Source organism: Schistocerca americana, chromosome 1 (genome assembly GCF_021461395.2).
Source record: "Schistocerca americana isolate TAMUIC-IGC-003095 chromosome 1, iqSchAmer2.1, whole genome shotgun sequence".
Classification (NCBI taxonomy): Eukaryota; Metazoa; Arthropoda; class Insecta; order Orthoptera; family Acrididae; genus Schistocerca; species Schistocerca americana.
In genome coordinates this window covers 654,615,064-654,630,335 of record NC_060119.1, presented here as the reverse complement: position 1 = coordinate 654,630,335, position 15,272 = coordinate 654,615,064, and the positions used below count along the sequence as shown (strand labels likewise).

The window sequence follows — 15,272 nt, the reverse complement described above, 5'->3', positions numbered from 1 at the left end:
CATATTGTAGGAATTTGACCTTGAGTGTGTTTAAATGCACCAAACAAGGATAGACCAAGAGTATTGTTTTTATCCACTTCTTTCATTCAGTGTGAATTTTCAACTGAAGATTAGTGCATATTGCAAAGTTTGGCATGCCTGTGGTTTGTAAATGATGGTTCTTTCTTAAACAAAATTTTGCCAGCATATACCACATCGCTTTGCACTTTTTGTTGATAAAATTCGAAGAACTTTAACTAATTTTGCAACTCAATGCGTGAAGCTGTAGATGCTGCGAAATATGAAGAGGATGCAATGTTATAGAATGTAGCTTCACAGAGCACCCATTTGGTAGGTCCCTCTTGCTCTTCAGAGATGCCTCTTAGTGACAATTGCAGTGTGCTACTGCTGCTAAAATGTTAGTTCTATTTCTTTCATCAGTTGATCTTCATTTCCCTTGGCATATTTCATTCTTCACACTGCCTGTTTCTGGAACTTTAATACTTGCAAAGACAAATCGTGAGTGCTTGGCACAATCTGGATACTTTTCAGCATACAGTGTTACTGTTGCTCTAATAGTTCGGCAACATTTGACATAAACAATATTCAATTTTTCGACTGCCGCATACATTGTGAATGTCTCAATAGCAATATGAGCAAGTTATCTCATTATTACAACAGCAGAACACAACAGGTAAACAAAAGAACCATACCTGAGCTACATGTTTGCTTATATTTGGTAAAATAGGGCAGATGTGTATGGAACTTTTTCTTCTGACAGCACGACAGGGATTTACAGTACTATTATCTTGATACTATTTGACCAGGTCCCATATATGTTATGTCGTTGAAGTTCTCTTAGAAGTTCCATTCAAATCCAACAGAAAAATGTATATAGTACCATTAGAAAAAAAGATAGTGTTGTAATTCAGTGAGTATAAATGATTAAGACTGCTGGTGAACGTAGGAAATTCACCATATTGTCAACTGTAACTTGGCAAAAACTGCTTCTTGATGTATTTATTCATTCTGGATTTATCTGGGGTGCCTTTCTTAGCTGCCTCACTCTGTATACAGGCTGGACAAATAAAACTGGACTGGAAATATTTATAAGACTGACACAGAATAGACCTATGTTAATGAACAGAAGAACTGCTTATCATAGAAAATGATGGAAACCATGATTCCGAATCACCAATTAATTGCTATCACATATCTGAGCATATACATTTCCCACGTACTCTGCCCTGACTATTTCTCTGTGTCATCATGTTTGAGTGAATGAGAGGAGCAGACATGTTTAGTGACCAGTTGAATGTAGCACAAAGTAATTATCAAATAAACAGTGCATGTTCATTGTCAAGTAACTTAACTCATGAAAAACAAGTGTAATGGCTTGCACAAGAGTTTGACTGGAAGTGTTTTAGCAAAATCTTCAGCAAAGTTTACAATAAAAAAATTATTGGTAAAATTACACGAAATGGGCTCTGTTGTGAATAAAAGCTGTAACAATCTGAAAGAATTCTTACACAGTATTGCTTGAGTCAAGGAAAGCCTGAGAAAAGTCTGACAAAAACTCATTTATCTGTGTTGGTAGGAATTAAGAGATCATAATGTTGAAACATTATCAAAAAGTACCTGCACTTGTATCCATGCAAATTTGCTATTGAGCATGAATTAAAATGTTTAGATGAACTTTTGTATGTAGAATTCTGCCAGTAGTTTCTGAGTGAAATGGAATCAGGAGTTTCAGATCTTGTTTTCCGCCGGCCAGTGTGGCCAAGCGGTTCTAGGCGCTTCAGTCTGGAACCGCGCGACCGCTACGGTTGCAGGTTCGAATCCTGCCTCGGGCATGGATGTGTGTGATGTCTTTAGGTTAGTTAGGTTTAAGTAGTTCTAAGTTCTAGGGGACTTATGACCACAGATGTTGAGTCCCATAGTGCTCAGAGCCATTTAATCTTGTTTTCCATTTGTACAGATGAGGCTTGGTTCAGAAAGCCAGGGTATGTCAGCTCGCAGAATACGCTCATTAAGCATCAGGAAATCCCCATCAATACTTGGAAAACTTGTTGTATAATCTCAAGATTGGTGTTTGTTGCACAGTGTCCAGTGTCTGCATTGTAACACAATTATTTCACCAAACTGTTTATCAAATGCTACTCAGTATATCCGGAAACTGTTTAAACCATTTGTGGATCAACTCGAGGATGATGAACGACTGTATCGTAATCGGACAGCAGGACGAAGTAGTAGCACACACTGCCTTGACATTCTTGTCATGAGTGCCATAGGTGTTCAGTGAGGAAAGGACAATCAGCACAGGCAATGCAACCTCCTGGCCATCTGGATCACATCCTCTCTTTCCCTATGGTTTTTACCTATGGGACAAGTTGAAGGGTCAGATGTACTCGAATAATCCTCACTCATTATAAGAGCTATAGTAGAACAGCATTAACACTATTGCTGCTATTTCTTGGGCAAAGCTACTACATGTATCTCACAATTTGAAATCGAGCATAGCACACTATTGTCATTGGCGGCCATTTCCAGGATAATTTGTGACATTCATTACAAGGGTCAGTCAGTCTTGCATCAGCATTATTGTAAATATTTTCTGGATGAGTTACATTTTGCCCACTTTATATGTGCAGCTCCTTAAAAAGCATTTTATTCATTATTATCTTAGAAAATGTGACAGGCTTTTAAGGCAACAGTCTCTGTTTCCTGCATTGTTTTATTTTCTGTCAACATGAATAATTCAATAAGTGTTGTACCAAAACTGGTAGCGACTAGTGGAATGAGAGTGGAGAGTAAGTTGTGGTCTCATTCTCTTTGTGTAATTATATCATAAGTGAACAAGAAAGCAACAAAAAATATGGTTATTCTTTGTTCATTTTGGGAGTAGTACTAAGCTTAAACAAGCTTTTTTCATAAATTTTTGTTTTCTTCTTTGTAAAAGTCTTATCATAATGTGAGTTCAACAACATGTTTTTTCAGAATGTGTGCCTGCTCTGTGATGCTGAAGTACTTGACGGATACATCTGTCAGTCCATTGCAGAAGGAATTTGTTGAAATAGATGATCCATATGCTAGTAAGGTATTGTAAAATTATTGTAAAAAAGATAAGAGATACTGACAATTTTTTCAACAATATTTTCTTTTGTAGTAAAAAAAGTTCCAATTTTTATATTCACTTCATAATTAATTACGTAATTTTTGCACAACAATTATTTGCAATGCAGTCAAAAGCTTTATCTATATTACAGAATCTTCTCAGTGGTAGTAGTTCCCTTGTTGTTTGTAGTGTATCTACTGTCTAAATGGCTATATATACTGTTCAGTACAGTCATTTTAAAAATTCTAACTGTTTGGCACTCAAGATGTTTTCTCGACTAAGTGTGTATCAAATTGATTGTACATGAGTGCCTCAAAATTATTGCAGTTGCTCACAGTGACGTTGGTGTGTAGTTATTCTTCCAAGCTACTTTGTCCTTTCTCATGGTTCGACAACAGTTTGTCTACACAGTTGCCATTTCAGAGAGATTCGTTAAATTAGTAGCTTAGACTATCAAAAAGCTCAATAAAACAATTCATTATTTTATTACTAATTAGCTGTAACCACTACACAAACTATTCTTAAGAGTTGTTGAATTTAAAAGCTTATGTTGAGAAATAAATAATAATTGAATTTGTCAAACCTGGTTTGGAGCACTAGCACTCATCTTAAAAAATTGCAGGTGATCAAGTAAGGAACTATTCAAACCTAAACTATTTTCTACATTCTCCCCTTTCCCTCTTGACCTCTTTCTGTCTGCAACTGCCATAAACACAAAAACTCACCAACTGGTTGTATTACATAATTACTAACATATCTTATTTTCTTTTAGATATGTTGGTCATATACAATTCTAGTATTATGTCATTGACTCTCTTCTCTGCTGTCAAACTTAGTTGTATTAAGCATTTCCATTTGTCCTTAAATAAAGAGGAATGAAAGCAGATTGTTTTGTAAGGTCCATGTCAGTGTCTTATTGAGTCAGTATTCCTATAGGAAGATGTGGAGTAGAAGTAACTGGGCTGCTGCCTGATGTGAAGTCATAGCCTGAATTGTCTCAGTCCACTATGTCCAACATTTGTGTAAGACAGAATACAGATGTCTCAGGAATACACATATGGTAACAGGGCACCTAACAACACTATCCAGTGGTTCACTGCCCTGTCAGGGTGACACACTCAACTATGCTAAAGGTTCAACAGAACTATACTTACAGCAGTTACAGCCCAGACCTGTTTGCTTCTGAATCTCATAGCCTGGGATCAAAATGACTGGTTCACACGCTGTTCACATTCATGTAAAGCCCTGAAGTTTTGTGTCACATGTCTTACATTTCATCCAAAGGACAGCAGACTTTGACTCAAAATGCTGTGTAAAATTTGTGTTGGGAAGCTGGTCGTATGCGCATCTGTTGCACTTAAAGTAATGCATCAGTATTAATACCTCAGGGGTCCTAATATCTGAATTGGACTTTGGGATCTATCCTGGTTTGTTCTCTTAATCCTCACTAAGATGCAATTGAGGTGCCCCCCCCCCCCCCCCCCCCCCAATTCCTGTAAATCTGTTTAAAATGTGCACTTAATCAGAGGGCTGTTTGAGATGAAGCTCATTTTCATGTAGCATGGGAAGTAGTTAAGGGAAAAAATAGTCTACACTAACTCGTGCAGCAGGTAAGTGTGCTAAGAGCTGCAGTAGTGGGAAAGCCACATTGCATCTTCTTCACCTATAGCAGTCGTCTATACTGAGAGATGCAATTGAAGACAGCAACAAATATGAAATATGTTCTGTAGTGCAGTTTTTAGTGCAAAAAAATCTCAAAGATTTAAACATTCATCATGAAATATCTGCCATATGCAGACTGAATGTGGTGATTGAAGATGTGAGTTGTTAGTATCACTTGTTTGAGAATGCAAAGACAAATAAGTGGTCATGACGATAGCGTAAGTGACCAAACAAGTTGTGAAAAGGCTACAGAAAATGGATGAAAAATTTTATGAAAACGGGTTCAGGATACCTCAGCAGTGGGCGGAGATTTGTCAGTACATTTTGCAAGTGACTGTGATTAAACAATTAAGGTACCCCATGTTTAGTGCTTATTGGTTTCTCAGAACCACTAAACGAATTGAGTGACTGCTTCTATGGCCTTTCCTTTTATTTTCATGTAGTAGAAGGGCTATTGAAAAGAAGTGTGACAATATAAGCGTTTCCTAAGCTAATATGGAACAAAACACCAATAAACATTTTGGGATCATACTGCTTCATCCATAAACCAAACACTTATAAGTCAGCAAGATTATGCCTGTAGTTTTTTGGGGCACTAAAGGAATGCTGTATGTGGATTTGATGGAGTGTAAAAGGCAATAAATTCTGAAGCCTATTTTGAGACACTAAGCGAACCGAGAAGTCATTCAAAACACACAGTATTGACTTCCAGTGTAATGTTTGTAAGCAACAGTACTCAGCCAAATCTGTTCAGCAAACACAAGTATTGTTGCATCTTTTCAATTGCTATTTCCAGTGCTAAATTTATTAAATTTATACATTTTTTGACGTGGTTATTGCTTTCCAACAAATGATACAGGTGATAATATATTGGAATTCAATCGATGTACTCAGTGAAATGCTTGTCTGTTTTGGTTGACATGATTTTGAGATAGATAGTGGTAATCATCTTGAAAATATTAAATCTGCAGTTGAGGGTTGGGGGCAGGTTAGAAATGCATTGTACTTTATTCAGTTATGTGAACCCCATCCAGTCTTAAATTTGACACCGATCGAGGTGGACTCGCATTCGGGAGGACGACAGTTCAATCCCGCATCTGGCCATCCTGATTTAGGTTTTCCCTGATTTCCCTAAGTCGCTCCAGGCAAATGCTGGGATGGTTCCTTCGGAAGGGAACAGCAGACTGCCTTCCCCGTCCTTCCCTAATCCAATGACCCAACCCATAAATTTGAGAAGAGATGCTAAAATAAATCACATGTCATTGAAAGACAAGGTCCAAATACAAGTTAGGCATTGTTTCTCGTGATGTTTGTGTGTGGGCAGTATTCTTAAGTGCTTTTTGGTTGGGATACAGACTTTGAATGTTTATTATACTACACGAGAGAAAACTATAAAATGCTAATGAGATCATTACAGCTGAACATGGAGGATTGTGAAATAACGATCCAGTACAAATTACTGCTCCACCTTGCAACCAGTGTTGTTTGGAACATATTAGAAGTGGCACTTAATTTGTATGCATGTCAGTTCATAATAGTGCCTTACTAATAGTAATACTTTAGTGCATACATTCTTTTGATTTCATTTTCATGTATCAGAGTTTCCAATCTTTGCCTGTTTGATGATTCTCAATTTTCTTGGACATACATTTGATATTAAAGTTGATGGTATGTGAATTGAAATAAAATCTAGCTAGTGACTTTTTAAAATGAAATTTTACTCTTGGTGTTTAACGTGTGTAACGTTTCCTCACTCACTGTTATTTTTACATCTGACATTTGCAGGTGGGCTACTCTTTGGCAGAGAATTCTGAATCAATGTTATATCTGATCTTTGAGAATGTTCCTAATCAGAAACTGTGCTTGGTACGTGATCGTTTAATGCAAGTACTCAATGGAATAGCACGTGGTGACGAAAAAATTGATATGCGCCGCATGCGTGCAGTTATTCACAGACAAATTCTGGAATCTCTTAGTCATTTGGAGAACAGCCCTCATGACAGCATTGCATTCATGATTATCGGTGACATGTTATATGGGAACACCAAAGAAGATGTAAGTCAGTTTGGTAAACAGAAAATTAAACTGCTGTGAAACATACTTTTAATTATAGAAATAGCAATAGGTAGTAGAATACATATTAAATATTAATGAAGTAGTAGGATGCCAGCAAGGAAGCTTCAGGTTAGCAACTTTAATGGTTGGATGTCTTTGTTTTGTCTGCCTAATTAAAGTGAGTTGGGTCTTTTCATTATATTTAAGAAAAATAATTTATATGTGAGGGTAGCAATGCATTTTTTGTCTTTGCTTTACTCTTAACCTCAGATCCATTTCTGCAAAGAATGTTTAAAGAAAATGACATCTGTTTAGTAACAATGAAAGCTATATGGATGCTTACAGTAGTCAGAAAAGAGTTCAGCACCATTCTTAGTTATGTATGCATGCGCCATTCTTTGTGATGCACATATGGCAGAGTATATTCTGGTGGGAACAGTGGTAGTACATGTGTATTTATCATTGCTAAAGCTGTTAAATAATCTTCAAGAAACAGTGAACTGATGTGTTGTTTTGTTTGTAATAGCTAGACCATCGCTTAAATCAAGTTGAAGATCTTCGTCAAATGGAACGAGAACCGGAAGACTTTTGGATAGGACTACTAAGGAAACACCTAGTGGAGGCACCAAGCGTAACAGTGCGCGGTGTGCCAAGTATAACTGAACAAAAACGTATGGCTGATGAGGAACGTCAGAGGGTTGAGGCCCAGAGACAGTCTTTGGGCAAGGAAGGGCTATCAGAAAAAGGGGAGAAACTCCGCCATGCTATGTTAGAGAATGAGGTATAAATATATTTTTTCCCCCCATGTGATTTTGCAGTAGAGATGGTCATCATATTTCTAGTTCGATTACTGTAATTGTGAACAAAAAAATAAATTTAGTGACAATAAAAAGACAGCAAAGGATACAATTCATAATAAGTGTGTTACATTTATTTAAATAGGATGTATTACTTTCCAGAAACCACCTCCAGAAGAGATGCTGACATCAGTGCCAATTCCTAGTATAGCGTCCATAAATTTTCATCCTATTAAGCGATACACAACTGATTCATCAGAACAGCACCCTAAATTCGACCTTTCTGGTGTGCCAGTACAGATGCATCTTGATGATATTCATACAAATTTTATCTATGTAAGTTATCAGGTGTTGTGTATTTGCCTTATCATTATCGTAATTTATAAATGTGAATAACTCTAAGGTAAAGGACAGATAATAGTCTGCAAAATGCGAACTCTCTTCTTATTGCAATGTAAGTTTATAACCACTTGATGTATAATAAAATCACATTGATGTTTACTTGTAAGTGACAGAGTCTGATCACTTTCTTAGATGTTTGTGCTGATGGATACTTCAGTCATTGATCAGAATCTCAGACCATATCTTCCACTATTGTTGGATTCTCTTCTGGAACTACCTATACAGCGGGGTGATAAATTAGTTCCATACGAAGAAGTAGTTGCTGAATTGGAGGAGGATACAGTCGGAAGCAGTACTCGCATAGGGCTGGAATCTGGATCGAGGTTTCAGTGTGGCCCTTATTCACATACAGCTTTACTTACATTACAAGTAAGTTACCTGTTGAGTGTTTATCTACAGTTAAAATATAAGTACATTTTAATTGTTGGTAGTTCATAAACCTTTGAGTTGCTTTGAATGTAGTTTACTTATGCATTAGTGTTGAATGTTAAACATTGTCAGAGATATTGTGATTATTAGAGTAGAAGATAAAACAATCTGTTGTTAAAGTTCTACTCTGGGAAGTATGTATTCTTTCCATAATTTATGCTCATTTTCAAATAAATAGATTTAAGGAAATTTGGAACATTCCAAACTGCAAGTGCTCGCATTTAACATTTGGGAAACCATGTGAGGCAGTTGGTCATTTATACATATCATTGTGTCTCCCATTTATGTTGTGATGGTTTGTCACATTTACTTCAGCTCACTGTGGCATTGGTGGCTCTATATAAATTCATTAACTTTCAATAACAGCTTGAGAGTAATTTTAAATGTTAGTGCTTAATTTTGCCCATTCTTCACACACATGACTTTCTTAAAGATTGGCTAGACAAATTGCGAACTTGCTGCATGTTAGCATTTCATAACAAACAGTTATTTTCCCTTAAATGTGAAGATGTTGCAGTTAAGTGCATATTCTTATATGTTGTGGATGAAACAATGTTTTTCGGGCTGGGCAAGATAATCTCATAATCAGTGGCAACATTTTTCCAGTATTAGGCTTGTTAGGTGTAAAGATTAGAACAAATAAGATTTTCCAAGAATTAGAAGCAAAATTTTTGATTTGCGTGCACTATCCACTACTTCATTGGTAGCAATACTTCTATGTGTATAGGATGGACGCTGACACACACACACACACACACACACACACACTTTTATCTCAAGTGCTGAGGACTAACTGTGACTAGTAGCAGACTTGGTTCAGTTGGCAAGGAAATGGAACAGGGAGGGAGGGGGGTTAAGAAAGATTATGGTGGTGTGGAACATGATGTGTGAAGGGGAGGTTGAGGGTATGAGGACCATGGAAGGGGACATTTAGAAGGTAGGCTGATGCAAAGCATTGTGGGAAAATTGAGGACCCACAAAAGAAGAAAGAGATGTATAAATATAAAATGGGTGACATTGTTTTTAATAGATAAGTAACAGTGGACAGTGAGAGGTTGATTTAAGATTGGAAGGTGGAATGAGATAGGAGCAGGAAGTGGCTGCAATACAGATAGTAATGTATCTTGGGACAAGAGGGATTATAAGATAATGAACTGTAGTGGAGACAGTTCCTACCTGCATTGTTCAAGAAAAGCAGTTGAACTGACCAAACAATGGAAACTCCATGTAGGAATATCAAAAAGTAGCAAAAGATAGATTGCTACTTATTGTAAAGTTAGGGTAAGTTGAATTCATCAGTGAGACAGAGGAGAACACCCACGTAAATGACTTGCGGAGCTGAAGAAAATGTTTTTTAAGTTGTGGAAGAATTGGGATAGGGTATCTCACGCTGTATCCATATTGCGTCTGTTGGGGGGCCTCATCCAAGATGTGGAGGCGGCCTTGCCTGCGGCTATCGAGCGTACGGAGTGCAGTCATGCGCAAGTAGTTGCTCACGTCGGCACCAGTGATACCTGTCGCTTGGGTTCTGAGGTGATCCTCAGTTCGTACAGGCGGCTGGCGGATTTGGTGAAGACTGCTGACCTCGCATGCGGGGTGCAAGCAGAGCTCTCTATTTTGCAGCATCGTTCCCAGAGTGGATCGGGGTCCTTTGGTTTGGAGCCGAGTGGAGGGTCTCAACCAGGGGCTTCGTCGACTCATGACGGTCTTGGCTGCAGATTTCTAGACTTTCGCTATTGGCTGGGGAATTGTAGGATGCCCCTAGATAGGTCAGGGGTGCACTACACAAAGGAAGCGGCCACTCGGGTAGCAGAGTACTTGTGGCGTGCACATGGGAGTTTTTTAGGCTAGGCAGTAGTGCGAGGTGTCCTGATGAACACTCACCAATCGACGTGCAGGCAGGGAAATCAGGACGCGCTCAGTGTAAAGACACTTCAGCTATCAAGATATTAGCAGTAAATTTTCATAGTGTTCGGAATAAAATTCCTGAATTTAATGCCCTCCAGGAAGAGTGTGGCGCGCAAATTATTCTCGGGACTGAGACCTGGCTGAACCCTGAGATAGGAAGTTCTGAAATATTTAGTGAGGATTGGAAACTGTGTTGGAAAGACAGATTAGACACCGTAGGAGGTGGTGTGTTCATTGCAGTTGACAAAAATATCGTGTCTACTGAGGTTGAAGTAGAGTGTGATTGTGAAGTTATCTGGACACGTTTAACAGCGCTAGGGGAAATAAAGTTAATTGTTGGGTGTTATTACCAGCCATCAGGTTCCACCGTGACAGTTCTAGAATCATTCAAAGGGAGTCTACATTCTGTATCGCAGAAGTACCCGGATCATGCTATATTAGTCAGAGGCGACTTCAACCTACCAAGTATAGGCTGGGATGTCTATGGATTCATTACAGGTGGTACTGACAAGCCGTCGTGTAAATTGCTTTTGAACACATTATCTGAAAACTATCTTGAGCAGCTAATTCGACAGCCAACGCGTAATGGAAATATTTTAGATCTGGTAGCCACGAACAGACCAGACCTCATCGATGGTGCCAGTGTTGAGACAGGGATTAGTGATCATGATGTTGTCATTACGACTATGGTACGAAAGTTGAAAAATCGGTCAAGAAGGCTAGGAGAGTATTCTTACTAGAAAGAGCAGATAAGCAGTTGTTAAAAGAGCAGATAAGCAGTTGTTACCATCCCACTTAGTAAATGAATCGACTTCATTTACTTCCGGTACGATGGACGTGGAAGAATTATGGGCAAATTTTAAACACATTGTAAATCACGCATTGGACAAGTATGTGCCGAAAAAGTGGGTTACGGACCGAAAAGACCCACCGTGGTTTAACAGCGCAATTCGGAGAATACTCAGGAGCAAAGGCAGTTGCACTCGTGGTACATGAAAGATTGGGAGAATGAGGACAGGCAAAAGTTAGTAGAGATTCATGCTGCTGTAAAAAGAGCGATGCACGAAGCATTCAACCACTACCACCGTCATGCCTTAGCAAAAGATCTTGCTGAAAACCCAAGGAAATTCTGGTCTTACGTAAAATCGGTAAGCGGGTTGAAGGCTTCCATCCATTCTCTCACTGATCAGTCTGGCCTGGCAACGGAAGGCAGCAAAACGAAAGCTGAAATTTTAAATTTAGCATTTGAGAAATCTTTCACGCAGGAGGATCGTACAAACATAGTGCCGTTTGAGTCTTGTACAGATTCCCGTATGGAGGGCATAGTGATAGACATCCCTGGGGTTGTGAAGCAGCTGAATGGGTTGAAAATAAATAAATCGCCAGGTCCTGATGGGATTCCAATTCGGTTTTACAGAGAGTACTCTACTGCACTGGCTCCTTACCTAGCTTGCATTTATTGCGAATCTCTTGCCCAACGTAAAGTCCCGAGTGACTGGAAAAAAGTGCAGGTGACACCTGTACATAAGAAGAGTAGAAGGACGGATCCTCAGAATTACAGACCAATATCCTTAACATCGGTTTGTTGCAGGATTCTTGAACATATTCTCAGTTCGAATATAATGAATTTCCTTGAGACAGAGAAGTTGCTGTCCATGCATCAGCACGGCTTTAGAAAGCATCGCTCCTGCGAAACGCAACTTGCGCTTTTTTCCACATGGTATCTTGCGAACCATGGATGAAGGGTATCAGACGGATGGCATATTCCTTGACTTCTGGAAAGCGTTTGACTCTGTGGCAAACTGCAGACTCCTAACTAAGGTATGAGCATATGGGATTGGTTGCCAAATATGTGAGTGGCTCGAAGACTTATTAAGTAATAGAACCCAGTATGTTGTCCTCGATGGTGAGTATTCATCGGAGGTGAGGGTATCATCTGGAGTGCCCCAGGGAAGTGCGGTAGGTCCGCTATTGTTTTCTATCTACATAAATGATCATTTGGATAGGGTGGATAGCAATGTGCGGCTGTTTGCTGATGATGCTATGGTGTACAGGAAGGTGTCGTTGTTGAGTGACTGTAGGAAGATACAAGATGACTTGGACAGGATTTGTGATTGGTGTAAAGAATGGCAGCTAACTCTAAATATAGATAAATGTAAATTAATGCAGATGAATAGGAAAAAGAATCCCGTAATGTTTGAATACTCCATTAGTAGTGTAGCGCTTGACACAGTCACGTCGATTAAATATTTGGGCGTAACATTGCAGAGCAATATGAAGTGGGACAAGCATGTAATGGCAGTTGTGGGGAAACCAGTAAATGTGTAAAAGTTGGAAAAATTCGTACCGTATCTCCTGCCACTGCCAAACTCTACACTGCATGATGGCTGATGGAGTAACTAGGTTTGTACAGATAAAGGTATCTTGAACAATCACAATGATTTCCAGGCTGTCTCTACAGCGCATGTGCAGTTTTGTGATTGTTGTAATCATTGTCACACCACTGTTGAACCATATTTAGTGTGTTTGTCTTTTGGCCGCTTGTAGCACTAGTTGTGACACCTTCATTCAGTTTGCGTTGCTCAAATGTTTTTTTGTTTAAACAGAGAGCGAATTACATATATTCTCATGCTGAGCAATGCATGTTTCAAGGATTTATTCTCGAAACACACTGTGCTAAGCATGAAAAAAATATGTAACTGATGCAGTGTTTCATTACTTAAATAATGAATGACAGCTGCAGGCATTCCATCAATAATTACGTATGAAATTGAGTCAAATGTTGCTCCTTCCCAATTATCAGTCCCATTATATCAGTGGTTTTTATTAGATAATAAACCATTGTTAGATAATAAACAAGTCCCTACCATGAGTGTTTTGATGCCTATTATGTGCACTTACATAAAGTGCAAAAATTCAAGGGGTTGTGCTATACATAACTTTTACAGCGCTTAAAACATTATTTCCATTTTACATTTTCCTGTATTTTACACCATGTTTTTGAAGTCCCTTGCAAAGTGTAAAAGCAGGGTTTCATTGTGGGTGGTTGGTAAAAGCAGATCTCATGAAGGGATAGTTGAGAGAAAAAAAAACAAGCAAAGCAAATGTCATCTGACCTTCATAAGACGAATCCAAAATAAGTCTGAATCAGCAATATCGTACATAAAAATTTCTGTACGGCATATAACTTACTTTCAAAGAGCATTATGGAGTGCATGTTTTGAATATCACCATCGAATATCACCATCTCAGAGCTGTGATAGGTCACAAATAATGTGCTAGCAAACACACAAGTTGCTGTCAGACGTAGTTTGGGGGTAACACTGTTTGGCAATAATAATAATAATCACAATAATCACCACTGCCCTGTTGGAAGTATCTGGAGACCCCCAAAAACATATGTTTTTCATATTAGGTGCATTGTGCTGCCACCTACTGCCAGGTACTACATATCATTGACCTCAGTAGTCATTAGACATCGTGAGAGAGCAGAAAGGAGGGATCTGCAGAACTGAACGTTCTTCAAATGTTGGTCAAGTGATTGGGTGTCACTTGGTGTCATGCATCTGTACTTGAGATTTCACACTCCTAAACATCCCTAGGTCCACTATTTCTGAAGTGATAGTGAAGTGGAAATGTGAAGGGACAGTTACAGCACAAAAGTATACAGGCCAACCTCATCTGTTGACTGACGGAGACCACAGACAGTTGACGAGGCTCGTAATGTGTAATAGGCAGACATCTACCCAGACCACCACACAGGAATTCCAAACTGCATCAGGATCCACTGTAAGTACTATGACAATTAGGCGGGAGGTGAGAAAACTCGGATTTCATGGCCGAGCGGCTGCTCATAAGCCACACATCATGCTGGTAAATCCCAAACGACACCTCGCTTGGTGTAAGGAGCATAAACATTGGATGATTGACCGGTGTAAAATCGTTTTGTGGAGTGACAAATCATGGTACACAATGTGGTGATCCGAAGGCAGGGTGTGGGTATGGCGAATGCCCGGTGAACGTCGTCTACCAGCGTGTGTAGTGCCAACAGTAAAATTCGGAGGTGGTGGTGTAATGGTGTGGTCATGTTTTTCATGGAGGGGGCTTGCACTCCTTGCTGTTTTGCTTGGCACTGTCACAGCACAGGCCTACATTGATGTTTTAAGCACCTTCTTGCTTCCCACTATTGAAAAGCAATTCGGGGATGGCGATTGAATCTTTCAACATGATTGAGCACCTGTTCATAATGCATGGCCTGTGGTGGAGTGGTTACACGATAATAACATCCCTGTAATGGACTGGCCTGCACAGAGTCCTGACCTCAATCCTGTAGAGCTTTGGGATGTTTTGGAATGCCGACTTCATGCCAGGCCTCACCGACCAACATCGATACCTCTTGCAGTGCAGCACTCCATGAAGAATGGGCTGCTGTTCCCTCCAGCACCTGATTGAACATATGCCTGCGATAGTGGAATTTGAACATATGCCTGCGAGAGTGTAAGCTGTCATCGAGGCTAAGGGCGAGCCAACACCATATTGAATTCCAGCATTACTGCTGGAGGGCACCAAGAACTTGTGAGTCATTTTCAGCCAGGTGTCTGGATACTTCTGATCTCATAGTGTAGTTCAGCTGGTCCTAACTTGACAGTAGGATTATAGAAGCACCCTTCCTTGTACACTGAACATAGTTCCTAACAGCACAAGCTTGACTCGACACTGTGCCTTTTTAACCGCCCATACACCTGTCCACCATCAACTGCCACTGTCCTCAATGTGTTAATGTGTTTATAAGGTAGTTGAAGCTTGGCTCAAAGAAGTTAACCGAGTGAGGTGGTGCAGTGGTTAGCACACTGGACTCGCATTCGGGAGGACGACGGTTCAATCCCGCGTCCAGCCATCCTGATTTAGGTTTTCCGTGATTTCCC

At 39.5% G+C, this 15,272-nt stretch overlaps 1 protein-coding gene across 2 annotated transcripts in view; it reads left to right on the top strand.

The window, feature by feature from the left end:
- LOC124608216 (uncharacterized protein C05D11.1-like) overlaps positions 1-15,272 on the top strand; it is a 135,369-nt gene that overhangs the window by 64,411 nt on the left and 55,686 nt on the right. For both annotated transcript variants that reach the window (XM_047139968.1, XM_047139969.1), the window contains 5 exons: positions 2,977-3,076; positions 6,542-6,811; positions 7,338-7,592; positions 7,771-7,944; positions 8,143-8,379. In XM_047139968.1, coding sequence (XP_046995924.1) covers positions 2,977-3,076; positions 6,542-6,811; positions 7,338-7,592; positions 7,771-7,944; positions 8,143-8,379 — 1,036 coding nt within the window. The remainder of the gene's footprint in view (positions 1-2,976; positions 3,077-6,541; positions 6,812-7,337; positions 7,593-7,770; positions 7,945-8,142; positions 8,380-15,272) is intronic.